The sequence below is a fragment of the Giraffa tippelskirchi genome, chromosome 11 (genome assembly GCF_054371585.1).
Source record: "Giraffa tippelskirchi isolate mGirTip1 chromosome 11, T2T-mGirTip1v1.2.pri, whole genome shotgun sequence".
Taxonomy (NCBI): Eukaryota; Metazoa; Chordata; class Mammalia; order Artiodactyla; family Giraffidae; genus Giraffa; species Giraffa tippelskirchi.
Window position 1 is genome coordinate 134389096 of NC_137285.1, and position 27994 is coordinate 134417089.

The window sequence follows — 27994 nt, forward strand, 5'->3', positions numbered from 1 at the left end:
CAAAGACAATGTGAAGGCAAGGTCACCAATTTCTCAAGTAATATATTTAGGGGAATTTGTTGTCTGAAATATTTTCAAGTAAAAAACTATATATGTTTAAATTACAAATGACCCTCTGTACTAGTTGGAGTTGTAATCCTTTAAGTCATCACAGGATCTCATTTCTGACCTCATTTTTTCACTGGCTTCTAATGACTTCTACATAAGATGACACAAAATTCAATATTAACAAAACACAGCAAAAAATATATGCATTTAGGGAAACTCTCCAACATGGGAGGCACCTGATGAGAAAGAGAGCTTGAGTTTGAGGAGCCATTAAGTTTCTACTTAAAAAAAAACATAAACAAAAACACAAAATTAAGCGATAGGCTTCTTTTGCAATGTCGAGTGCCTAGTACAGTGTTTGGCTTCACAAAAGACTCAATAAGTACTTGTTGACTTCAGAAAAACTTACTCTGATATGTATCCTTAGAGACATTTTTTCCCAGCCCTGATTCCCTGAGGTTCATGTAAAAATAGAACATGAACAAAATGTGAGGCAGAAAAGATTCTGGAAATATTCAGTACTAGGTCATGCATTTTCACCATCTCTACCAGTACCTACAGGATAGTTACATAGATGGAATTGCAATTTCCACCTTTGTAATTTTTCACTAACATTCCTAGAAACAAATGATCAGTTTAGGCATTTAAGTTTTACAATATTTGGATGTAAGAGTTTCTCACTTAGTAGTGCTTTTTCACAAAAAATACTCTAGAGAATCTGGGATCTGACTTTCAATCTCTACTAATATTAATAAGCAAAAATTTTCAAAAAAAACCTTTTTTTTGGCCACATGGCAATGTGGGATCTAAGTTCCTGGACCAGTGATCAACCTGTGCCCTTGCATTGGAAAGATGGAGTCTTAAACGCTGGACCGCCAGGAAAGTCCTTCAAAAGACTTCTTTAGACATAGTTTCGTATATTCTCTACAAAAAAAATACACAATAATAATCACACACTGATTTAGAGAATATTTTACTCATTCATTATTTGAAGATCTGACTCTTTAAAGGTTTCTAGCTTGAGTAAACACAATTTTCTTTCAGAATAGAACAAAGCACCATTTATTTATTTACTTATTTTGCTTCCAAGGCACCAGTATTTATATTTGTATAGCACTGTGGTTCAGAGATAGTGCTCTGTCAGACAACTCCCTTGTTTGAAACCCTGCTCACTGTGTTGTGAATTCAATTATCTCTACCTCAGTTTCCTTATTTCTAAAAGAGGATAGTTAAATCTATCCTTAGACGGTTATTGGCAGGATCATATTACTATATACTGCTTGGCACAGTGTTTCTGACACAAAGTAAATGCTATAAAGGTGTGTATAAAATTTTGACTGAGATACAAAGAAAAATGGTTCCAGTTTCCAAAGAGTTTGAAATCTTAAACTGACTTACACTAGTATAACTAAGTGCTAAGTTAAGAGATAAAATGTCTATGTTCAGAATGAACTCAGAGAAGGAAGAGATCTGCAGCTAAAGTCCTTGGAGGGGATTTAATGGAGGAGGAGAACCTGCACTATTGGCTTTGAAGAATGAGTAAAGATTAAAAACTTAGGACCATGTTAGAATAGAAGCAAACTTTTTTTTTTTTAATTTGAGGATTTCTTGGCACTTATTTATATGGAACTATTTTGATTATTTTGTTTATACCAAGTAGTTATATGAGTTCAACTTGCTTAATTTCTTTACAAATGATAATACATAATCTAATTGGAGAAAATCCAATTAAATCATAGGTACTTAATTACAGTTCCTTCAGATGTGAAGTTCAGTTCAGTTCAGTCACTCAGTCGTGTCCAACTCTTTGCGATCCCATGAATTGCAGCACGCCAGGCTTCCCTGTCCATCACCAACTCCTGGAGTCTACCCAAACCCATGTCCATCGAGTCGGTTATGCCATCCAGCCATCTCATCCTCTGTCGTCCCCTTTTCCTCCTGCCCCCAATCCTTCCCAGCATTAGGGTCTTTTCCAATGAGTCAACTCTTCGCATGAGGTGGCCAAAGTATTGGAGTTTCAGCTTCAACATCAGTCCTTCCAATGAACACCCAGGATTGATCTCTTTTAGGATGGATTGATTGGATCTCCTTGCAGTCCAAGGGACTCTCAAGAGTCTTCTCCAACACAACAGTTCAAAAGCATCAATTCTGTGGTGCTCAGCTTTCTTCACCATCCAACTCTCACGTCCATACATGACCACTGGAAAAACCACAGCCTTGACTAGACGGACTTTTGTTGGCAAAGTAATGTCTCTGCTTTTAAATATGCTATCTAGGTTGGCCATAACCTTCCTTCCAAGGAGTAAGCGTCTTTTAATTTCATGGCTGCAATCACCATCAGCAGTGATTTTGGAGCCCAAAAAAATTAAGTTTGACACTGTTTCCCCATCTATTTGCCATGAAGTGATGGGACCAGATGCCATGATCTTAGTTTTCTGAATGCTGAGTTTTAAGCCAACTTTTTCACTCTCCTCTTTCACTTTCATCAAAAGGCTCTTTAGTTCTTCTTCTGTTTCTGCCATAAGGGTGGTGTCATCTGCATATCTGAGGTTATTGATATTTTTCCCGGCAATCTTGATTCCAGCTTGTGTTTCTTCCAGCCCAGTGTTTCTCATGATGTACTCTGCATATAAGTTAAATAAGCAGGGTGACAATATACAGCCTTGACGTACTCCTTTCCCGATTTGGAACCAGTCTGTTGTTCCATGTCCAGTTCTAACTGTTGCTTCCTGATCTGCATACAGGTTTCTCAAGAGACAGGTCAGATGGTCTGGTATTCCCATCTCTTTCAGAATTTTCCACAGTTTATTGTGATCCACACAGTCAAAGGCTTTGGCATAGTCAATAAAGCAGAAATAGTTGTTTTTCTGGAACTCTCTCGCTTTTTCGATGATCCAGTGGATGTTGGCAATTTGATCTCTGGTTCCTCTGCCTTTTCTAAAACCAGCTTGAACATCTGGAAGTTCACGGTTCACGTATTGCTGAAGCCTGGCTTGGAGAATTTTCAGCATTACTTTACTAGCATGTGAGACAAGTGCAATTGTGTGGTAGTTTGAGCATTCTTTGGCATTGCCTTTCTTTGGGATTGGAAGGAAACTGAACTTTTCCAGTCCTGTGGCCACTGCTGAGTTTTCCAAATTTGCTGGCATATCGAGTGCAGCACTTTCACAGCATCACCTTTGAGGATTTGAAATAGCTCAACTGGAATTCCATCACCTCCACTAGCTTTGTTCATAGTGATGCTTTCTAAGGCCCACTTGACTTCACATTCCAGGATGTCTGGCTCTAGGTGAGTGATCACACCATCGTGATTATCTGGGACGTGAAGATCTTTTCTGTACAGTTCTTCTGTGTATTCTTGCCACCTCTTCTTAATATCTTCTGCTTCTGTTAGGTCCATACCATTTCTGTCCTTTATCGAGCCTATCTTTGTATGAAATGTTCCTTTGGTATCTCTGATTTTCTTGAAGAGATCTCTAGTCTTTCCCAATCTGTTGTTTTCCTCTATTTCTTTGCACTGATCGCTGAGGAAGGCTTTCTTACCTCTCCTTGCTATTCTTTGGAACTCTGCATTCAGATGGGAATATCTTTCCTTCTCTCCTTTGCTTTTCGCTTCTCTTCTCTTCCCAGCAATCTGTAAGGACTCCTCAGACAGCCATTTTGCTTTTTTGCATTTCTTTTCCATGGGGATGGTCTTGATCCCTGTCTCCTGTACAATGTCACGAACCTCTGTCCATAGTTCATCAGGCATTCTGTCTATCAGATCTAGTCCCTTAAATCTATTTGTCACTTCTACTGTATACTCATAAGGGATTTGATCTAGGTCATACCTGAATGGACTAGTGGTTTTCCCTATTTTCTTCAATTTAAGTCTGAATTTGGCAATAAGCAGTTCATGATCTGAGCCACAGTCTGCTCCTGGTCTTGTTTTTGCTGACTGTATAGAGCTTCTCCATCTTTGGCTGCAAAGAATATAATCAACCTGATTTCGGTGTTGACCATCTGGTGATGTCCACGTGTAGAGTATTCTGTTGTGTTGTTGGAATAGGGTGTTTGCTATTACCAATCCCCAGATGTGAAGAACACACTAATTTACTAGATACTAATGACTTCTCAGCATGGATATGCCTTTCTTCATTCATCTTTATGGAAAACTTGTATATTTTATAAACCTAAAGAAAGTGTAACTAACTGATCTGCTAGCACCAGACTTCACATCAGAATTACAGATGTTCAAAATTAATGAAGATATTGCTGCAAAGTTCTGTTTAGCCTTCAGTTGGCAGTAACATACTACGAAGCTTCAAAATATACTGTAATTTCCAAAAGGAGACATAGGAACCCAAAGCTAAAAATAACTTCTTAAAACAATTTAGGCTGACTTCAGCCTTCTCTGTGTTAAAATCAGGAAACTAAGTCAAATTCTCCCATGGTCCTAAGTAAGCCAGAAAGCTGAATTAATTCTTCCAGATACCCCTGGGGTACAATTTGTTGCTGTTGCCTTGTTAGTCACCAAATCATTTACAAAGTGGGACAATAACATATGCCTTCAAATGTGATTCCTAGGATCAAGCCCACACAAGTTGAGAAACTAGGAAAGGATATTGCAACAACCTCTATCAAAATGCTCCAGCTTTTTAAGAACACACTTTTCCCTATTTACATTCCCCAGTGAGTTTATACAGCTTCCATAACCATCCCATCCTCCCAAGCTTTTCTACTATTGTGAGTACCACTCACTCTTGTAACTCCTTCCCTCTACAAGTCGTGCTGTGTGCTTCACACTTTCTGCTCAGCAAAATTTATCTGTCGTTTTTCCTATTCCTGTGGGGTCTTGCTACACACATTCTCTAATTTAATAAAATAACTATAATAGGAAGTCAACATTTGGCTTTCCTTCAGTATTTTATTGGAAGGTCTATTGCAAAGAGTATTCAAAACATTGAAAACCAAGAACACTATGTCATCCTTGGAGAGTTTGCTTCTTTTTTTTTTTTTTTAAATAAATTTATTTATTTTAGTTGGGGGCTAATTACTTTACAATATTGTAGTAGTTTTTGCCATACATTGACATGAATCAGCCATGGGTTTACATGTGTTCCCCTTCCTGGACCCCCCTCCCACCTCCCTCCCGAGAGTTTGCTTCTAAATGTCAAATTTGATATGTTATTTTACCCCTAGTGAATCATGGGAGGAACAATCAACTTTATGAAACACCAAAAGGCAATGGGGAGAAGAACAACCTAGGCGAAATTTAGACCTGTTGAAATGTATTTTCAGCTTAGAAATCTATGGTTAATTTGCACAACATGTTCTCAGGCAGAATGACTTCCTAAATTTGAACTTGAAGTTGACACAGAGAGAAGCAATCTGACACCTCTGTTGCAACCAGCCTATTTTCAACAGTCAGAAAAACAAACTCATATAAAACTTATCTCTGAGTTTTTGGTAGGGACCACTGAAGGAATGATGTCACTTTTCCTTTCTTGTGCTTTTAAGATCTATGAGGCCATTTCCTGGAAGATGTGTTCCTTTAGTTATAATGAACATGGGCAAGCAAACAGATCTCACAGGATGCTTCAGTGTCTGAAAATTTGCAGTTTCTGGTAAGAGCTGGAAATTTCTATTTTAAGTGGAGTCTTGGTAAGCAGCCCTGATAAATGTTTTCTCAATTGATTTAATTACTACTGATTTTCACATTCTGCTTTTGAGCTGAATCCTAAATATTTGACAGTTTTAGAATGCGGAATTCACAACCAGCATATAAAGAAGCCATCTTTATAAATGTCTCCAACATTTAAAAAAATAATAATAAGCATTTTGAGTTTACAGTAAGTACTTGTTCAACAAATTGGGCTGTTGTCTCAATGGAAAGAAGCTTTCTGCTAACTGGATGTCTTGGCTGTTTCGTTTTTATGATGAAAAATGGTATAGTGTTTTAGGTATCTTTTGCCAAGAAAAGAACTACAGGGTAATGATAAAATGGAATGAACTGTTTAGGAAATTATTCTTCAAAATACAAGGTCTTACAGGTAGTATCCTTTTCATGAATTAACTGGTAAACAAGGAACATACACATCACTGTGACTGAATAAGTGACATAATTTTCAAGGTCCAAACAAGAAAATAAAAAAGAGATGAGTGAATATTATGTATTTGATGGCAGTGAATTAGAATGTATTATAAAAATAGTGAATGTATTTTTAATACGCATATTTCAGCTTCTATCTCAGGAAAGCAGATATCAGCTGAGAATTAGAAGTGCAAGAGATTTATTATGGATAAGGCCTGTGAAAGATAAAGGAGAGAAAACAGAAGTCAGTCTGTGATGAAGGTCTGACACCTTTGAGAGGTGGGAAGGAAGAACTGAGAATTGGATGGGAAGAACTTTGGCTTATGGTACAGCTCTGAGAAAGTCTTGGCCCTCGTAGTGGAGAGCTGCAATACAAAGAGGAGGAATTGCCAATAGAAGAGTTCTGTTTCTTTTACTGAACCAAACTTAGGTCTGTTCACCTGATGTGCTGCAAAGCCAATCTACTGACATTGGGTTGTGGTGAAGGAAAGCACAGAGTTTACTGGAAGGCCCCCTCAGTTCAATTCAGTTGCTCAATCATGGCCGACTCTTTGTGACCCTATGGACTGCAGCACGCCAGGCTTCCCTGTCCATCACTAACTCCCAGAGCTTGCTCAAACTCACGTCCATCGAGTCGGTGATGCCATCCAGCAATCTCACCCTCTGTCGTCCCCTTCTCCTCCTGCTTTCAATCTTTCCCAGTATCAGGGTCTTTTCAAATTAGTCAGTTCTTTGCATCGGGGGCCAAAGTACTGGAGCTTCAGCTTCAGCATCGGTCCTTTCAATGAATATTCAGGACTGATTTCTTTTAGGATTGCCTGGTTTGATCTCCTTGCAGTCCAAGGGACTCTCAAGAGTTTTCTCCATCACCACAGTTCAAAAGCATCAATTCTTCGGTGCTCAGCTTTCTTTATAGTCCAATTCTCACATCCATGCATAACTACTGGAAAAACCATAGCTTTGACTAGATGGACCTTTGTTGGCAAAGTGGTGTTTCTGCTTTTTAATATGCTGTCTAGGTTGGTCATAGCTTTTCTTCCAAGGAGAAAGGTGCCCTATATAGAGTCAAATAAGGCGAACAGGCGGCTCAGGCAGTTCTCTAAAGACAAGAACTACCCTATGGCTTTCAGGGAGGGTATTTTTTTTTTCAACAGTGCTGAGTCTTTGTTGCAGCTCATGGGTTCTTTGTTGCTGCATGTGGGCTTTTCTTTAGTGCAGCGAGGGGGGACTAATCTGTAGTTGCAGAGGCTTTTCTTATTGTACAGCACAAGTTTCAATAGTTGCAACTCGTGGGCTTCAGAGCACAGGCTCGTTAGTTGTGGCACACAGGCTTAGTAGCTCCACAGCATGTGGAATCTTCCCCGATCAGGTATCAAACCCATGTCTCCTGCATTGGTAGGTGGATATCCCACCAGGGAAGTCCCAGGGACACAATTTAGAAAGAAACTTCTTACTATAAATCTTTGCATTCTGAATGAGTTTAATCAAAGAGCAACTCAAAGTTCCAAAGCACACTGTTTAAAAAAATTAAACAAAAACAACCTATTATTCTCTATAGCCATATATTTGTGTGATAAGGAGTATTGTGATTCTATGTAATCAAAACAAAGTATAAAAATTAATTGGAGGGCTTCCCTGGTGGCTCAGTGGTAAAGAATCCACCTGCCAATGCAGGAGACACAGGTTTGATCCCTGATCTAGGAGGATCCCACATACCACAGAGCAACTAGGCCCTTGTGCCACACTCCTGAGCCTGTGTTCTAGAGCCCAGGAGTTGCAACTACTGAGCCCAAATTCTGTAACTACTGAAGTCCATATGCCCTAGAGCCCATGCTCTGCAGCAAGAGAAGCCACCACAATGAGAAGCCCACGAACGGCATCTAGAGAGTAGCCTCTGCTTGCCACAACTGGAGAAAAACCTACTCAGCAAGAACGACCCAGGGCAATCGAAACTTCAAAAAATAAAAATAATAATTGGAGGAAAAGACAAATACAAGGCAAACGATTATACATAACTTTTGATTTACATTTTTCACATTCATCAAAATGGCTTTATTGTTCCTTTTGATTGACTTGATAAAAGTAAATGTAAATGAGCTTATAAAATAAATGTATGTCAAAATTAAATTTATTCTACATGAGATATTTACCTAAAATGTGTTTTACAGTTTTAAAATTTGGAGAACACCTCTTTTACACTGCAGATTAGAGGGAGGCATTTCTTGAGGGTGGAATAGAGAATAAAAGGGTTTTGAGGAAACAAAATTCCTGAAAAATAAAAGAGGAGCACTCCACAAGGTGACCAGATTTTCAAAGACTTGCCTTGTTCTCTCCAAGCCATCAGTTGCTGCTATGTCCCATCTTTAATTCAGCTGGATCCTCAAGTGGGTGGGAATTGTAACAGGCGATCTCTTCTGCAATCATCAAATTAATGTTGTCAATTCTTTGTGAAATCAAAGGCATATCTTTTTTTTTTTTTAATACAGACCACTCCACGAATTTGTATGTCATCCTTGTGCAGGGACCATGCTAATCTTTGCTCTATCATTCCAATTTTAATACATGTGCTACTGAAGCATGCAAAAAGGCATATTCTTTTAAGCAATTGCTTCAAAAGATGAAAAAGACTATACAATGAATAGTAAGTCTCTCTTTTGGTCCCTACTTACCCAGGTAGTTTTATGGAGAGTACAAAAAGTGAAGACAAAAACAAAAACACAACTATATAACCAAAACCTAAGTTATTAGCTTTCTTGGTACATATATAGTAACTACAAAAAAAATTTTTTCATTTAGAAAATTTTTGTTTCTTATTTATTCTTTCAGAGATATTCTATATATTTGAGTATACACATATACCCATAAATCTTTATCTTCCACATTAATTATAAACAACAGTACAAAGAACATATTTACATATATATCATTTTAAAAATGTAAGAATATATCTCTAAGATAAATACTTTTGTCTTTTTTGTATCAAATTTTCTTAATGATTTGTTGGGAGCTGTATATTCATACAAAGGAAGCAAGTCTTCAATGTATGAATCCATAGTTTTTCAAAAGTGAAAGTGAAGTGAAAGTGGAAGTAGCTCAGTTGTGTCCAATTCTTTGTGACCTCATGGACTGTATAGCCCTTGGAACTCTCCAGGCCAGAAAACTGAAATGGGTAGCCTTTCCCTTCTCCAGGGGATCTTCCCAACCTAGGGATTGAACCCAGGTCTCCCGCATTACAGGCGGATTCTTTACCAGCTGAGCCAAAGTTCATTCTAAAAGTAGATTGAGGGGATTTCCTGGCAGTCCAATAACTAGGAATTGGTGCTTTCACTGCTTGGACCAGGTTCAATCCCCGGTCAGGAAACTAAGAAGCCAAGGGGCACGGCAAAAACAAACAAACAAACAAAAAAAACCAAGTGGGTTGAAATTTTTATATATTGAGTTTTCATTTTCTTATTATGAATGCATGTAGTATAAGGGGAAAAGGGAATTGTATAGATCCTCAGTAAGGATTCTTGGTTGAAGTTTCCTTATTTAAAATGATATTTTCCTTTACAGCACAGTGAATTGTGTGTCCTATTAACATAAGGACATACAAAATTTTTACAGTGATGATGCTTCCCTGGTGGTCCAGTTGTGAAGAATCCACCTTGCAGTGCAAAGTACACTGGTCGATCCTTGGTCTGGGAAGATTCCACATGCCATGGAGGAACTGAGCCCGTGTAGCGCAACTACTGAGCCACATGCTGCCACTACTGAAGCCTGTGCGCCTGGAGCCTGTGCTCCACAGGAAGAGAAGTCACTGCAATGAGAAGCCTGCGCATGACAACAAAGATAGCCCCGGCTAGCTGCAGCTAGAGAAAGCCCTTGTGCAGCAATGAAGACCCATCACAGCCAAAAATAAAAGAAATAAATAATTTTTTATAGAGATGAAGTAAAATAACACTTTTAATATTCATTTGTTACCTGTGCAAATCTCTTTTCTACTTAATATTTGTCATTTTCAGAAATTTGTCTCCTTCCTGAATGCCAGCCTTAACAACTTGTTACATCAAGAACTTGACAGCACAGAAACATAAAGTTTCTGTAAAGTTGGGCCTTTTGTAACATAATTCCCACAGACAGATGCAAAACTGTAATCTAACCCACTATTTCAGGAGTAGAGAGAACACTTCTGTGACATATGATAAGAGTTAAACCCTACTGAACTACAGGTGCTTGCGTTGGCATTACAGCAGTTGTGATCTGCAAAATCTTAAAGCAAATTTCTATTGTAGCAAATTAAATAATATGTAAGGAGTTAGGTTAGTTTTGATCCTGTGACTCAAGATTTAAAATTAAAAAAAAAAAAACCTGTTTTCAGTGTTTACAAATTAATTTCCTTTAGCTTTCAGAATATTTTTCATTTTGACAAGAATGACAAAAATGTCATGTATTAAATGGTGCCATCTTCCTATGATGCTAGTTTTGGAGCACTCTTTAAAGAGCATGAACTTTTAGAAAGATGTTTATCTACTTGTAAAGAACATTAACGCCAAAGAGGTTTTCTGGACTCTTCCCTAATTTGTTGGATCTTTATCTAATTTCCTGCCTATGCTCATGCACTCACACTTAATTTGTCATAATTCTCCTTTAGAAAAGGCTCATTTTAAGAGAAGCACAACAACTATGATATCTTTGGAACTTATAAATACCTAGTCTGGGATTTCCTTAATCCTGTCATCTGTTTCCTCATTTCAAAACTTGAAACAGAGTTAGGCTGTGTTTTTAAAATGTTGGGTTTGTTTTGCAAATACAGGAAAAGCAACACTTCCTAATTTGCTTAGATGGGTGCCCATGTAATTTGGAATTATATCAACTCATTTTAAGTACTGCTGTTGTAACAATAGGAATGATCAGGTTTTACATGCGTGCATACATGTAGATGCCTGTGTGTGTCTGTGGTATGAGTGTATACAATTAGTGTAATACAGGATTTTAGAGAATCAGTATGAAAGTCAAGCCATTCTTTAAATATTGTGACAGAGAGACTGAACTAAAGTGAACATACCCAGTTCTGCTAAGCATACTTCCTCTCTTTTAGTCATTGATTAACCGATTTCCCCAAACTGGAAAAGTGATAGTATTTTTCCATTCCTTAAATCCTTGAATTAGAATTCATTAACAAGAGTATTTTTTGTGGAGCATGATATTTCCTAAAATGGTGCTTTTAAATGAGTCACACATTTGTTCAGTCTTTTAGATACTTAATAGTTGCTTATATCATTTATATTTTAATTATATTAAAAAATTGGACAACAGATCTAGCTCAAAATTCTATTCTATACTGGAATTTCCCTTATAATTTCTGTGATAAATAGTTAATCAGCTTTTTGTTGTTCTCTTAGTTAAGAGAATGTATAGGTCAGTTTTCATTTCAATCCTAAAGAAAGGCAATGCCATTCATATCACATGCTATCAAAGTAATGCTCAAAATTCTCCAAGCCAGGCTTCAACAGTATGTGAACTGTGAAATTCCAGATGTTCAAGCCGGATTTAGAAAAGGCAGAGGAACCAGAGATCAAATTGCCAACATCCGTTGGATCATCGAAAAAGCGAGAGAGTTCCAAAAAAAACATCTACTTCTGCTTTATTGACTATGCCAAAGCCTTTGACTGTGTGGATCACAATAAACTGTGGAAAATTCTGAAAGAGATGGGAATACCAGACCACCTGACCTGCCTCTTGAGAAACCTGTATGCAGATCAGGAAGCAACAGTTAGAACTGGACATGGAACAACAGACTGGTTCCAAATCGGGAAAGGAGTACGTCAAGGCTGTATATTGTCACCCTGCTTATTTAACTTATATGCAGAGTACATCATGAGGAACGCTGGGCTGGAAGAAACACAAGCTGGAATCAAGATTGCCGGGAGAAATATCAATAACCTCAGATATGCAGATGACACCACCCTTATGGCAGAAAGCAAATAAGAACTAAAGAGCCTCTTGATGAAAGTGAAAGAGGAGAGTGAAAAAGTTGGCTTAAAACTCAACATTCAGAAAACTAAGATCATGGCATCTGGTCCCATCACTTCATGGCAAATAGATGGGGAAACAGTAGAAACAGTGACAGATTATATTTTTTGGGCTCCAAAATCACTGCAGATGGTGACTACAGACATCAAATTAAAAAAAACTTGCTCCTTGGAAGAAAAGTTAAGACCAACCTAGACATCATAGGGAAAAGCAGAGACATTACTTTGCCAAAAAGGTCCGTCTAGTCAAAGCTATGGTTTCTCTAGTAGTCACGTATGGATGTGAGAATTGGACTATAAAGAAAGCTGAGCACCAAAGAATTTATGCTTTTGAACTGTGATGTTGGAGAAGACTCTTGAGAGTCCCTTGGACTGCAAAGCGATCAAACCAGTCAGTCCTAAAGGAAATCAATTCTGAATATTCATTGGAAGGACTGATGCTGAAGCTGAAACTCCAATACTTGAGCCACTTGATGTGAAGAACTGACTCACTGGAAAAGACCCTGATGCTGGGAAAGATTGAAGGCAGGTGAAGGGGACAACAGAGGATGAGATGGTTGGTTGGCATGACCTAGACTTGCTGGTCATGAGTTTGAGTAACCTCTGGGAGTTGGTGATGGACAGGGAGGCCTGGCCTGCTGCAGTCCATGGGGTCGCAAAGAGTCGGACATGACTGAGCCACTGAACTGAACTGATAACAAGGCTGTATATTGTCACCCTGCTTATCTAATTTCTATGCAGAGTACATCATGCAAAATACTGGGCTGGATGAGTCACATGCAGGAATCAAGATTGCCAAGAGAAGTATCAACAACCTCAGGTATGCAGATGATACCTCTCTTGCGGCCGAAAGTGAAGAGGAAGCCAAGAGCCTCTTGATGAGGGTGAAAGAGGAGAATGAAAAAGGTGGCTTAAAACTCAACATTTAAAAAACTAAGATCATGGCTTTGGATCCCATCACATCATGGCAAATAGGAGGAGAAAAAGTAGAAGCAGTGACAGATTTATTTTCCTTGGCTGCAGTATGGTGACTGCAGCCATAAAACTAAAAACGCTTACTCCTTGGAGGGAAAGCTATGACAAACCTACATAGCATATTAAAAAAACAGAAACATCACTTATTGACAAAAGTCTGTATAGTCAAACTATGATTTTTCCAGTAGACATGTATGGATGTGATAGTTGAACTATAAAGAAGGCTGAGTGCCAAAGAAATTGATGTTTTTGAATTGTGGTGCTGGAGAAGGCTCTTGAGAGTCCCTTGGACAGTAAAGAGATCAAACCAGTCAATCCTAAAGGAAATCAACTCTGACTATTCATTGGAAGGACTGATGCTGAAGCTGAAGCTCCAATACTCTGGCCACCTTATGTGAAGAGTCAACTTATTGTAAAAGATCCTGATGCTGGGAAAGATTGAAGGCAAAAGGAGAAGGAGATGGCAGAGGAATAGATGATTAGAAGGCATCACTGACTCAATACACATGAATCTGTGCAAAATCCAGGAGATAGAGGAGGACAGAGGAGCCTGTTGTGCTGCAGTCCATGGGGTCGAAAAGGGTTGGAAAGGACTTAACAACTGAACAACAATAAAACATATATATTTGAGTACATATAAATGTTAATATGTTATTTTTTACTTTACAGAAATAAATCATATGTAATAACATTTTAAAGCAACGTATCTTAGACATCTTTCTCTGTAAATAAAAGATATTATTATTATTTTTTTTATAATGCTGCAGTTTCCATTTTATGGCTGTAGCACAGTTATTTATCCAAACTTTCTAAGACATACATTTCTTTTCCACATTTTAGAATTTCTGAAATCAGGGTTGGGCTTATATTTTACAAATCCATGACGCTACTCACAGCACATGGGCAGCAATTGTGTCCTCGTTTTTTCTGCCTAGTTGTTTTTGTGAGTTTAGTTATAATTGTTCAAACTGTCATCACTCTGATGCAGTTACATGCATTGTTGGTGCTATAGATGCTGAGTTTAATTGCTGCTTAAAATGGGAAAAGATGGCATTAATATTTTTCATTAAAAAATTTATTGTTTATGCAGAAAGACAAAGACACAGAGCAACAAGGCACAAATTTGATAGTTAGTGAATATTTGCCATTCAGGAAATAACTGTAATTTCATTTTGTTTTTTTCAAAGGTATGATCTCAAATCCTGTATGAGATGGAAGAAAAGTACTGATAAATAATGAAGATAATGTTTCACTTTATTATGAAGATGTTGCAAGAGGATTGCCTAGCAGCAGCCAAGCAATGCAAGTGAGAGCTGGAAAACATGCCAAACTACTCAAAATTGATAAAATATACTTCAAAGCAATGGGGCTGGCATGCCCAATTCATACATCTCACAGGACCATTCTTAAGGTATTGTGTCATAGTTTAATTGACAGCAATTTTTCTTTCTTGCTACCCCATAAAATAACAATGATTGTTTTTTACTATCAACAATGCCTAAGATTAGATAAACTACAGTATTTCAATGAATAGTAGGTATTGTGCTGAAGACTTTATATGTATTTCCTACGTACTTTTTCTAATGAATTTAAAAAGAATACTTTGTTTTTTAGAATAGCTTTAGACTTACAGAAAATCAAAAACATATTACATAAAGTTCTCATATATCTCACACCCAGTTTCCCTTATTAATATTTTACTCTAGTGTGGTACATTTGCTAGAATTAATGACTCAGTATTAATATATTATTATTAACTAAGGTTCACGGCCTGTTCAGATTCCTTTAGCTTTTACCTAATGTTTTTTCTGTTCCAAGATTCCACCCAGAATACCACAGTATATTAAAATGTACTGTGGTACATTTTACTATTTTATTTTTTAATTTTTAATTATTTTATTTTTAAATATTCTATCTTATTCTTTTACAAAAAAATATTTATTTAGCTGTTCTGGGTCTTAGTTTGTGGCATACAAAATCTTTAGTTGCAGCATGTGGGATCCAGTTCCCAGACCAGGGATGGAAAGCCGTGCCCCCGCCAAACACCCTCCCGAGCACCCACTCCCCCCACCCATTCTCAAGAAAATGGACTGTATCTCCCCATTCCTTGCAGGACGGCTGCACATAGTGACTTCCTTCAAAGTCAGTATTGAAAGGTGGGAGGGTAGGGAAGAGTGGGGAGTTACGGTCCATCTTCTCGACAATGGGATATCTACATACATGTTTTGAAATTCTTCTTCTTGGGAGATTTGCCTCTTTTCTCCTATTTGTCTACTTATCCAGTCATTTACTTATATCATCATAGACTCACTTATTTGATACTCTGAGTTGTGGTTCAATACTAGTTTGTTTTGTTGCTTAAAATGTTCCAGACGTATTCATTGAGAACTCCTTTAGTTGCCTCCTGTGGCCCTGTGACATACCTCTCATCATTGTAGGTTTGTTTTTCTTATTTTTTTATTTTTTAAAGCACTTCCTTACTTATTGGCATTTAACTGAATTCTTATAATTCTATGAGGTAGCTATTACCACCTCCTTAGTTATAGAGGAAAAAATTGAGGCTTAAAGAGATTAAGTAGCTTGCCCAAGGTCACATAGAATTTCAGCTTCAGCATCAGTCCTTCCAAAGAATATTCAGGACTGATTTCCTTTAGGATGGACTGGTTGGATTTCCTTGCAGTCCAAGGGACTCTCGAGAGTCTTCTCCAACACCACAGTTCAAAAGTATCAATTCTTCAGCGCTCAGATTTCTTTATAGTCCAATTCTCACATCCATACATGACTACTGGGAAAACCATAGCTTTGACTAGATGGACCTTTGTTGGCAAAGGAATGTCTCTGCTTTTTCATATGCTGTCTAGGTTGGTCATAACTTTTCTTCCAAGGAGCAAGTGTCTTTTAATTTCATGGCTGCAGTCACCATCTGCAGTGATTTTGGAGCCCCCCAAAATAAAGTCTGTCACTGTCTCCACTGTTTCCCCATCTATTTCCCATGAAGTGATGGGACCAGATGCCATGATCTTAGTTTTCTGAATGTTGAGTTTTAAGCCAGCTTTTTCACTCTCCTCTTTCACTTTCATCAAGAGGCTCTTTAGTTCTTCTTCGCTTTCTATAGCAAAGCTGGTGCTATAGTTACACCAGCTCTAACTGTGAAGATTTTAAATGCCTCTGTGTTCTCTAATTTGTGATCTCAACTCTTAAGAACTCTGAGCTCAATGTATTATAGGAATCCCTAAATTGCTTGAAGATAATACCACAGACATACAAAATAATACACTCAAAAATATGTACCATAGATTCCAAGTTTCTTTGAATGGTACTAGAGTAGTCCATCTTTTCAAAAACAGAAGTACATTGTTATGATGTGGAATTTATTTAATTCCTGTGGAATTTATTTAAAATTTTTCTTTCAAATATTTTTAGGGCAAGAAATAACAAATTTATAAATACAGGGGAGTCATGAGTGTATTTATCCTTTTGCAGATTTTATAAAATAATTTTTTTATAGTTTTTCAGATATTTGAATAAGTATATCTTAAGACTCAAGCAACTGATTTTTTGTTAGAGATTTGTGTGTGATGCATGATTTCCTATCATATCAATTATATAAGAACTATACTAATACAGCATTATTTTAGTTCATTTATATTTTAAATAAAATAAACTATATATAAATAAAGTAGATTTTCCTTTACATGGTTTTGAAATATTCTGCTTCCCTGGTAGCTCAGCTGGTAAAGAATCCACCTGCAATGCAGGAGACCTCGGTTCTATTTCTTGGTTGGGAAGATCCGCTGGAGAAGGGATTGGCTACCCATTCCAGTGTTCTTGGGCTTCCCTGGTGGCTTAGCTGGTAAAGAATCCTCCTGCGATGCAGGAGACCTGGGTTTGATCTCTGAGTTGGGAAGATCCCCTGGAGAAGGGAAAGGCTATCCACTCCAGTATTCTGGCCTGGAGAATTCCATGGACTGTATAGACCATGGTGTTGCAAAGAGTTGGACACAACTGAGTGACTTTCACTCATTCCTTATCATCCAAAGAATAAATGAAGTTCTATAGTCTGTAGATCAGGTATGAACTTTACATAGTAATTCTCAGTATACTGATTAAAAATGAACATCTGTATAGACTTTGTTGCACATTTCATTTAATTTTACCGCAACGTGAACTGATTGAACTCTACATGAGAAAATATATCATTTTAATTTTTCGCTTCACATTTGTTTGCTTCCTTCAAAATCTCATAAGCCTTTTAATAATTTTCCCTCTTTTTTTTATTTTTTCTTTCTGCAAATGTTTTTTTCCCTCTCATAAAAAAGAAAAAAATATTACTGCATTAATCCCATCAGCAATTTTATGACTAATGTTTCCTTCGTTATTTCAAAGATGTGGGCCTGTGCCACATAAAAAAACAAACTATGAAGCCTGAAAATACTTGAACAGAGTTCCCTGCTTAGAGAAAAAAGCAAGCTGCACCACAGCATTAATCTCACACATATTTAATAACATACACTATCATCATGCTACACAGTAATTTAGACATATGGATAATGAGCAAGTGGCATAAATAACTATACTTATAATTACTGAAGGCAAAGCAGACATTTTGGGGGTCATTTGGGAATAAGGGAAGTGTGAACTTAGTTTGAACAGAAATTTCAGTTGATATTTGATTATTAACTGACAGGAATCCATATAGGATCCTAAACTTTATGGTTGGGGCATATCCCTAGGATAGACTTCAGAATTTTGCATTTAGGGCAAGACAGTTCTCCTCTCTCAGGGAAAACTGCCCTTTTCAAAGTGGAACAAAACTTGAAAAGGATGGTTCAGACATAAAACCGGATAATAAAAGTAGGAAGAGAGGTTTAAGCTTGAGGAGACTGATTGGTCCTTGTAGTAGCAAAGAAGAGGAAGGAGGCAGAGAAAGGGAATCTTGAGAAAGGTAAACATTGCCTTTTGTAGCTAAATCCTTCCCTATTTCTCCCTGACTTCTGGGGCTGATCTCAAAAGGCAAATAGACCCAGAAATGTAACCCTGAATATCTTCTCCAAGTAGCCTGAAATTTTACTAATTAGATATTCTTAAACATTTAGATTCACCTTTTTTTTCTTTTTTCTCCTAGTTTTATTGATATATAATTGATATACAGCACTGTGTATATTTAACAGCACTATATATGTTTATGGTATGTAGCATAATGATCTGACTTATACACATCATAAAGTGGTTATCACAGAAAATCTGGTGAATATCTACTATCTCATATAGATACAAAATAAAAAGAAAAAAATTTTCCTTGTGATGAGAACTCTTAGGATTTACTCTCTCAACAGCTATCATATATAATACAGAGCAGCGTTATTATATTTATGATGTTGTACATTACTTCCCTAGTATATATTTATCTTATAACTGGAAGTTTGTACATTTTGATCATCTTCATCTAAGGTGGTCACCTAACCTTCACACTGAGCCCACCACATATTGAGTTTGCACAATCTATCTCATTTAATCCTAAATTTGTTTGCAAGATTAATATTTTATCAAATTTAAAGATGAGAATAAAGACCTGGAAAGGTATGAAATGCCCCCAGAGTCACACAGGCAACTTAGTCTCCTGATTACTTCTTGTCTAGTCTCCTTTTACTGCTTCCTACGAGGGACAGAGGACAAGAAAGGGCGGCTGTATCAGCAGGGCTGCTGGGGTGGGAAGGGTGGAGGGCATGAGTCACACTGCAAACATCTCAGGTTTATATGTTTATTAAGAAGCCTTTCAGACACATGGCAGAAAAGTGTGCTGCCTTAACAAAGCCCATATCATAGGACAATTTTCTGACAGATGGAAGCAAAACATCATGAGAAGTGCCTTTTTTAATTCCAACAAAAGGCTTTGTTTAGGCTATTGGCTGCTTTAACTACTTTGAGACATAACATTTAAAAGGATGCTTTAAATAGTATGCTTTCCTTTCCTTCCCTAAAGATTAAACTTGAATTTACTTGGGGGAATGGGTATTTTCATCAAAGCAAGGAGTGACCTTGAAATCCCTGGGCATATAACCAGAGAAAACCATAATTCAAAAAGGTACATGCACTCCAATGTTCATTGCTATACTGTTTACAATATGGAGGACATGGAAGCAACCTAAATGTCCGTCAACAGAGGAATGAATAAAGATGTGGCACATATATGCAATGGAATATTACTCAGCTATTAAAAAAACAAAAATGCAATTCACAGCAATATGGAGGGACTAAGAGGTTGTCATGCTGAGTGAAAGTAAGTCAGACAGAGAAAGACAAATATCTATGGTATCGCTTATATTCAAAATTTAAAAAAAAATTTACAAAACAGAAATAGAGTCATGGATGTAGAAAACAAATTTATGGTTACCAGGGGATAAGGAGGGGTATGGATAAATTGGGAGATTGGGAGTGACATATACACACTACTATATATAAAACAGATAACTAACAAGAACCTGTTGTATAGCATAAGGAACCCTACTCAATACTCTGCAATGACACAAATGGGAAAAGAATCTAAAAAAGAGTGGATATATGTATAACTGATTCACTTTGCTGTACACCTGAAACTAACACAACATTGTAAATCTACTATACTCGTATAAAAATTTTAAAAATTAACAAAGAGAAAGAAAGAAGTAATTTTTGATGGTAGAGATCTCTGGCTGTTGGAGGGGAATAGGATTGCGACTGGGGGGCACTTTTGGCAGCCAGAGCTTAATCTGCAGTTTGTAGGGAGTATCTTTGAAGAGAGGAATGGGAAGTCCAGGTGTGTAGGCGAATGTAATACAAGGAGCATCACAAGTAAGTAAGAGAAAAGCACCAAGGGAAAAAGGAGAGTACCAATTCATACACAACCTTACCTAGATTCACTGCTGAAAAGTGTTAAAGGCACAGCTGTCCTTGAGTTGTCCCCCTTCATTTTTCATGCCAGTGCCCTGGGAGAGCAGTTCCCTATTTCTCGTCCCCTAGAAGAGCCAGACTGACACATAGGTAGAGTAGGCTGTGACGTGGTATGAGGACAGACCCTGACCCAGAGAATGTCTCCTTAAATGCCTGAAATTTCCCTAACTTAGAGGAACATGGATTAGCTGGCTGGGTTTTTATTGCAATTGTTACCTGGCTATGCATGGTTGGCATTCCCACAGATTCTCCTGGATGGTTGTGGCATACTTCCTCACACATTCCACTATGGCAACGGTGAACTCAAAAAGGAGGGGTGGGTAATTTCTATTCTGGAGTCAGGTAGTCAATATTGAGTGTGGAGGGACTGGGCTGTTTCACTAGTTCAGGTATTAAGAGGAAAGAAGGAATTTAAGGATAAATCAAGGGGTTCCTGTTCTGGGAATAAAGTCATTCTGATGAATCAGTTGGGATGACTGAGGCAAGAGGACTGAAGGCGGATGGTCTTGGGTAAGGAATGAAACCTACCTGAGCCTCTGTTCTCACCTGCCTGAATCTCATCTCTGTTCTCTCATCTGTGAAAGGAGAATGTGGGTCACGATGAGCTTGGGTGACTCTTCTCCATGTATCATTTTAGAGAATTATAAAACTCTACTTTTTTTTAGAGTTTAATGTTTGTCATAGCCGTGGCTTGATGCTGAGACTTGTCAGGAACACAGTCCTCAATTTGAACTTTTCCCAAAGAAAATTACAATCTCCTTTATTCCTACGTGCTTTATAAAAACATTTTCAAGAATGCATTTAGTGAAAAATCTGTGATTGGGATAGATGTTTAAGGCCAGACAGCTTAATTACAAATCCAGCTCCATTATTTACTGTGTTAACTTTGGACAAGATTTTTCATCTCTCTGTGATTCCATTTCCTCATCTATAAAATGAAGACAGTAACAGTTATCTTTGATTAAATAAAGCATTCAGAACAGTGTCTGGCAAGTGGTAGGATTTAAAAAATATTTGTGGGGAGCACATATGTCACTTAAGAATGGTATGTTCAATCAAAGCTTTTTGGGGCATGAACATTTAACTTTGAAGGAAGGATGGGATTTCAATGATGGGAGGGCAACCCTGATGAGCATGGAGAAATAAAAGGTTATCACTGGGGAAAGAGAAAAGCACACTTTGGTGGAATCACAGGGCATATAGGAAAAATGGACGGAAAGGTTTTATGGAATCCAAATGCAATGTCCTTCAACAGTCAAATTAAGAAATATGGACAGTTTTAGTAGGTGACACAGTCAAAATGCTTGTGAGTAGGGAAATGTTAAGATCAAAACAAGATCGATGGTTTATTTGCCTTCTTTGCATTTCCTCAGTTTAAACATTTTTTTTCTAATATAAAAACTATGCTACTCTGTTAAATTGCATCATCAGTACATTTAACTTCTGAGAATTAAACTCCAGAAGCTCTGGAGAGAATGGAAAACGTAAACAGTGTGGGTGCTGGCAGTACTTTGCTCTCTAGGAGCTGATGAATGGATTCAATCAAACCTGAAGTAGAATGAAACTAGAGATTGTCACACTAAGTGAAGCCAGTCAGAAAGAGAAAGACAAACTCCATATGATATCACTTACATGTAGAATCTAAAATATGACACAAATGAGCCTATCTGTGAAAACAGAAACAGGGTCTTCCTTGGGGGCTCAGATGGTAAAGAATCCACTTGCAATGCAGGAGACCTGGGTTCAATCTCTGGGTCAGGAAGATCCCCAGGAGAAGGGAATGGCAACCCACTCCAGTATTCTTGCCCAGGGAAATCCCATGGACGGAGGAGCCTGGCAGGTTATAGTTCATGGGGTCACAAAGAGTTGGACACAACTGAGCAACTGAATAGGCACCCATGCAAGGTGTAGTACACATTGCTCTGTGTATATAATCCTGTACAATAATATGTACATATGAATGATGTGCTACTTGTAAGTAGTCATAAACGTTTCATGTGTTTCACCTCTTAGAGCACTTAAGAATATTGACGATGATAAACTGTAGGCTTTTCCAGTTTCATCATCTTAAGATGGAGTCCAGCAATCACTCTGTTTGTTACAGTTCTTCTTTTAAATCTTGAATTTCTTCCTCCAGCATGATGGACACACCCATTCACCTGACACACAAATGGCATCTACTTGATTGAAGAATCCTTAAAATCCATGGCATGTTATTTTCACAGGTTTTGCCATTATACATTAGGGGCAATTTTTATAATTTTCAAGGATGAATTTTATGAGATTTTTGTAGTACTGTAGCTGACCGTAGTATCAAACTCCCGAATTAAGATAAGATTTGTGAATTTCCAGATTAAGATGAGATTATTTTGATCTATAGTTAGTGGGAACCATTTTTTTTTTTTTTTTTTAAAGAAAGGAAACAGATCTCTAGGCTACAAAGAGTGGGCCCTTCAGTCATGCAAATGTAGGTAGTATTGAGACACTCCCAAACATTTTTTTCATCCTACCCACCCCTTCCTGAGGCCCAGGTGCACAAAGCTGATATCTAGAGGAAAAGTAGATTATTTGCATAAAGTGGCTGGGAGCTCCCAGGAGGGAGGAGACAGAAGCTCCCTGCTGCTGAACCTCTCTGCTCAGAGTCCACCTTTTGGTGGACTAAGTGCTCCTCCTCCCACATCCCACTGAGGCAGGACTGGAAACCTAGGGTCTGTAGGAAGTCAACAGTAACAGCAACAAATCTCCAATTTCTTTGAGGTAGGAAAGTGGGTTGATGACTCAGGCTCTGACAAAATTCCAAGATTTTTCTTTCGGAGAAGTGTCAGCCTCATTTCCTAAGGCTGTTAGATTTCTCCATTTTGAAACCTATAGGAGGTAAGTGAGGAAAAAGGGCAGTGAGGAGCACAAGGTAAGTGGGAGGAGGACTGTTCTCCATTGTGTGTGTGTCCGACTCTTTGTGACCCCATGGACTGTAGCCCACTAGGCTCCTCTGTCCATAGAATTTTCCAAGCAAGAATACTGGAGTGGGTTGCCATTTCCTCTTCCCGAGGCTCTTCCCCACCCAGGGATCAAAGCCATGTCTCCTGTGTCTCCTGAATTGCAGGCAGATTCTTTACCCACTGCTGTGCCACCTGGGAAAGTTGTTCTCCTTTTGACGAGTAATTTTGGGGTATGGGGTTGGGTAAAGACCTAAGATAGAGAGAGGTCTTGGATTTCACATTTGGGTGTTTTGAACAACTGTGACAGCTGGCAGTCTGAGTTTATGGAGTGTTTCATACTGCTTACATAAAAAACTCATTTGTTCATTTTACAGGTATCGATTACATGACTTTTGTATGCCAGACAATGATCTAGGCTCTGGGAACAATGCAGCCAACAAAACAAACAGAAATTCTTGCCCTCAGGAAGCTTCCTATCTGGGTTGAGGTTTGGGGGTGGGGGGTGGGGAGAGGCAGAAAACGGTACAAAATAGTATCTTAGATGATACTGAGACCTAAGGATAAAAATAAGGATAAAAATGGGGGGGGTGGTGGTTATGTGTATAGATAGGTGGTTATTGTTGAGGCAGGCTTCACAGACAATATAAACTTGACTAAGGATCTGAAAAGGAGGTGTGTGGTTAGTCAGGGAGTGTTTCAGGCACAGAGAGTGATCCAGATGGCTGAGGAGGGGCAGTGACTGGTCTTTGAGAAACTGGGGCTGGAGTGAGAGAAAGTGGGAGGTGAGTTCCTTGTGAGCTTTATAGATCATTTTAGTCCACTGCATGGCTTTTTAGCTTTTAATCTGAATGAGACTGGAAGGAAAATTTGAAAAACACAGGAAAAAGCAAAGACGTGAATGAAACAGATGGATTTGACACGGAAAGCCAGAGGCTTCTTTGATCGTGCTGAAAGTCACTCAGTCGTGTCTGACTCTTTGTGACCCCACGGACTATACAGTCCATGGAATTCTCTAGGCCAGAACACTGGAGTGGGTAGCCTTTCCCTTCTCCAGGGGATCTTCCCAACCCAGCGATTGAACCAAGGTCTCCCACATTGCAGGCGGATTCTTTACCAGCTGAGCCACAAGGGAAGCCCAAGAACACTGGAGTGGGTAGCCTATCCCTTCTCCAGTGGATCTTCCTGACCCAGGAATCAAACCGGGGTCTCCTGCATTGTAGGTGGATTCTTTACCAATTGAGTTATCAGGGAAGGCCCGTGTCCCTGTTAAATCCTTCAAGAGTTTCTTTTTCCAGCAGAATGAAGCCCTAGATGCTAATCTGGATCTTGCTTCTCCCTCTACTCTTATCTGCTTCTGATTTATCCTCACTCTGACTAAAAACGATCAGTTTCTCAAATTTCTACTCTCTACATTTTTTTTTCTATGACTTTTGCATGAATCTTATCTTCTGCCCTCAAGTGTTCTCTGTTAGGGCTAATTCCTATATCCTTTAGATCTTAACTTTAATTCAGCCTGTGTACTGGCAGAAAGTCCTGTGCTTAGAAAGTTAACTCCGAGAGACAGTGAAGGACGGGGAAGCCCGGCATGCTGCAGTCCATGAGGTCACAAAGAGCAGGACATAATTGAGAGACTGAACAACAACGATTGGTTTAATGCTCTTTTGTCACCAACCTGAAATGCTTAATAATTCTGAACAAGGGGTCCCGCTTTTTCACTTTGCACTGGGCCCTGTATCCATATGTACATACCTGGTCCTGTTGATCCTCTACTATGCACCACTGCCTTGGTGCTGAGCATACAAGGAGTACCAGAAAAAGATGTCATCCCTACTTTTGCAGAGCTTTATACTTGGGGGAAGAGGTAGATATTAATCAAACGATCAGAAAATAAACATAAAATTGCAATTGAGAAAAAAGGAGGAAGATATATGGAAATTTGGGTTAGTCAGAGAAGCAGGAGATTCCCCAAGGAAGTAAGTATTTAGCTGAGTCCTGTGTGTTCAATAACTCAGTTGTGTCTGACTCTTTGTAGCCTCATGGACTGTAGCCTGCCAGCCAGGATCCTCTGTCCATGGAATCTTCCAGGCAAGAATACTGGGGCAGGTTGCCATTTCCTACTCCAGGAGATCTTCCCTACCCAGAGATTGAACTCGCGTCTCTTGGGTCTCTTGCACGGGCAGGCAGATTCTTTAGCAATAGTGCCACTAACCAAGTCCTGGAAGATAAGAAATGAACCAGACTTTCCATGGCTTCCCCCCTTCCCTACATTTGATTAGGTTCCTGTTCTGTCCCCTCTTTGTGCCCTGTACTTTTCGACTGCTATTATTACTAACTATTTGTATGATAGCAAACTTTATAGGGAGAATATAAGCTCACAAGATGTCTCATTTTCCACACTGTATTCTCAGCACAGTTTGGTCGCTTAGTTTGTGTCTGACTATGACCTCATGGACTGCAGCATGCCAGGCTTCTCTGTCCTTCACTATATCCCAGAGTTTGCTCAAACTCACATCCATTGAGTTGATGACGCCATCGAACCATCTCATTCTCTATCACCCCCCTTCTCCTCATGCCCTCAATCCTTCTCAGCATCAGGGTCTTTTCCAAGGAGTTGGCTCTTTGAGTCAGGTGGCCAAAGTATTGGAGCTTCAGCTTTAGCGTCAGTCCTTCCAATGAATATTCCGGACTGATTTCCTAAAGGATGGACTGGTTTAATCTCCTTGCTATACAAAGGACTCTCAAGAGTCTTCAACACCACAGTCCAAAAGTATTGATTCTTCGGCGCTCAGCCTTTTTTATTGTCCAGCTTTCACATCAGTACATGACTACTGGAAAAACCACAGCTTTGACTATATGAATGAGCAACCATCACTTGACTATACAGACCTTTGAAGGCAGAGTAATGTCTCTGCTTTTAAATACGTTGTCTAGGTTTGTCATTGCTTTTCTTCCAAGTAGCAAGCATCTTTTAATTTTATGGCTGCAGTCACCATCCAGTGATTTTGGAGCCCAAGAAAATAAAGCTTGTCACTATTTCCATTGTTTCCCCATCTTTTTGCCATAGAGTAATGGGACCTGATGCCATGACCTTCATTTTTTGAATGTTGAGTTTTAGGCCACTTTTTTCACTCTTTCACCTTCTTCAAGAGGCTCTTCAGTTCCTGTTTGCTTTCTGCCTTAAGGGTGGTATCATCTGCATATCTGAGGTTCTTGATATTTCTCCCTGCAATCTTGATTCCAACTTGTGCTTCATTCAGCCCAGCATTTCAATGATGTACTCTGCATAGAAGTTAAAGCAGCATATGGCCTTGACTCCTTTTCCAATTTTGAACCAGTCTGTTGTTCCATGTCCAGTTCTACTGTTGCTTCTTGTCCTGCATACAGGACTCTCAGGAGGCAGGTAAGGTGGTCTGGTATTTCCATCTCTTTAAGAATAGCTTTGACTACATGGACCCTTGTTGGCAAAGTGATGTCTCTGCTTTTTAATACGTTGTCTAGGTTTGTCACAGCTTATCTTCCAAGGAGCAAGGAAGGTTTTTGAATGAAAATTTTTAGCAATATTTTTGAACAAAAAGATTATTTTTTGGCTATAAGCTTTTTATGCATAAACTTTTTTTCATGTACAATTTAGTAGTCTGCATTTTAAAGAGAACTTAATTCTATGAGACATTTTCCATTTTCTAAAACAAATTTCATGAACTGGCTAAATCAGGGGGTTTGAAGAATTATCTGGAGGTTGCTGTTCTGAACAGATAAAGAGAGGGAGAGACTGGAGGTAACGAGATTAAGTTAAGAGACAATACATATAAACCAAGTGTTCATTTACTTATTCAGCTACATTTACTAAGGACTAATTATAAATGAGCTAGTGTAATAGGCATTCACAAAACAATCATTTTTTCTTTTTTAAACGATAGGGTCCGCTCCTTGAACTTACAGTGTACCGAGTATCAGTGACAGGGCTAGAAAGGAAAAAAAAAAAATCCTTCCCCTTTTCAGCTTCCTTCATAGATGTAGCAATGCTGTAATAGAGAATAGAAGCCTCCCATTAGCAGTGACCCAGAGAAATGTTTTGCAAGAATTCTGAAAGTTTGAAGTTCTAGTGGAATATTTTTCTGGTTTCACTGATAGATTTTTCTATTATTGTAACTTTCTCCTTTGATTCATGCTTTTATCCTTTTTTGGTTCTTTTGACTACTGCTTTTGTAAAAAAATCAAAAGTAACTAAATACTAAGTAAAAAGGAATGGTTAATATGCTGCTATCTGAGAGACGGTCAGTGTTTTGTTTTTCTATTTTGGAAACCTTTGCAACTGGTTATCCTCCCTAACTTGAAGAAAACTCTTTCCAAAATGTTATTTCCTACTGCCTCAGGGCATACTATCCTTTTCTCTATTAAAGGCATCCTTCAAAATACTCTTCTCCCACTTGGAAAAGCAGCAGGGAGTCAAGGTGTGGCATTAGGTAGGCAGCAAGTTGCCACTCCCCTTGCCCTGCCTCAGTTACTGCAAGAGCACACGTTTGGGGATAAATCCTTGTGTGGTAGTCAATCCTCCTAGTGAAGATTATGAAGGGAACAAAGAGAGGGCCCTTCCACACCTCAGAGAAAGGGGTTCTCATAAACACTAATTCAGGATAAAAAGAAACAGAGGAAACGAATATTTAAAAAGATAACTCTGAATGATACCCTAGTAAGGTCAGTTGTTCAATAAGGAAAAGAAGGAGCGAGGGAGTACAGACCAGGACTCGGCTGGATAATCTTGGGTAGGTCACCTAAACTTCTTAGAATCCCTGTCCTACTTAAAAAGAGTTTGGACCAAGGATCTCTTAAGGTTCTTTCATCTCTAAAATTCGATGGTTCTAGGATGGAACCATCCTAGAAGGGCCATTCGGTTGATTTCCTAGTCTCCAAGAGGGAGATAACTAGTTTCTGGGAGAGGAACTGACTACCTTGATGGAGAATTATCAAAGCCGAGGTGGGTGAACTTATTTACAGGGGTTTGGACCGTAGCGATG

At 38.5% G+C, this 27994-nt stretch overlaps 1 protein-coding gene, 1 long non-coding RNA gene and 1 other non-coding gene across 3 annotated transcripts in view; 1 reads left to right on the forward strand and 2 right to left on the reverse strand.

Annotated features, from left to right (window-relative positions):
• Positions 1–24: 24 nt before the first annotated feature.
• LOC145526929 (uncharacterized) lies at positions 25–27824 on the reverse strand. Its single transcript, XR_014069326.1, has 4 exons — positions 27719–27824; positions 26917–27001; positions 8444–8535; positions 25–972 (listed from the first exon to the last, which is right to left on the reverse strand). It is a non-coding gene; the product is annotated as an uncharacterized LOC145526929 (long non-coding RNA).
• On the reverse strand, positions 8598–8700 carry LOC145528030 (U6 spliceosomal RNA). Its single transcript, XR_014070109.1, has one exon. It is a non-coding gene; the product is annotated as a U6 spliceosomal RNA (small nuclear RNA).
• Positions 22434–27994, forward strand: part of HIPK3 (homeodomain interacting protein kinase 3) — a 90665-nt gene continuing 85104 nt past the window's right edge. Inside the window, exons 1-2 of the mRNA XM_081543797.1 lie at positions 22434–24572; positions 25966–27954. Coding sequence (XP_081399923.1) covers positions 27933–27954 — 22 coding nt within the window. The 5' untranslated portion in view covers positions 22434–24572; positions 25966–27932. The remainder of the gene's footprint in view (positions 24573–25965; positions 27955–27994) is intronic.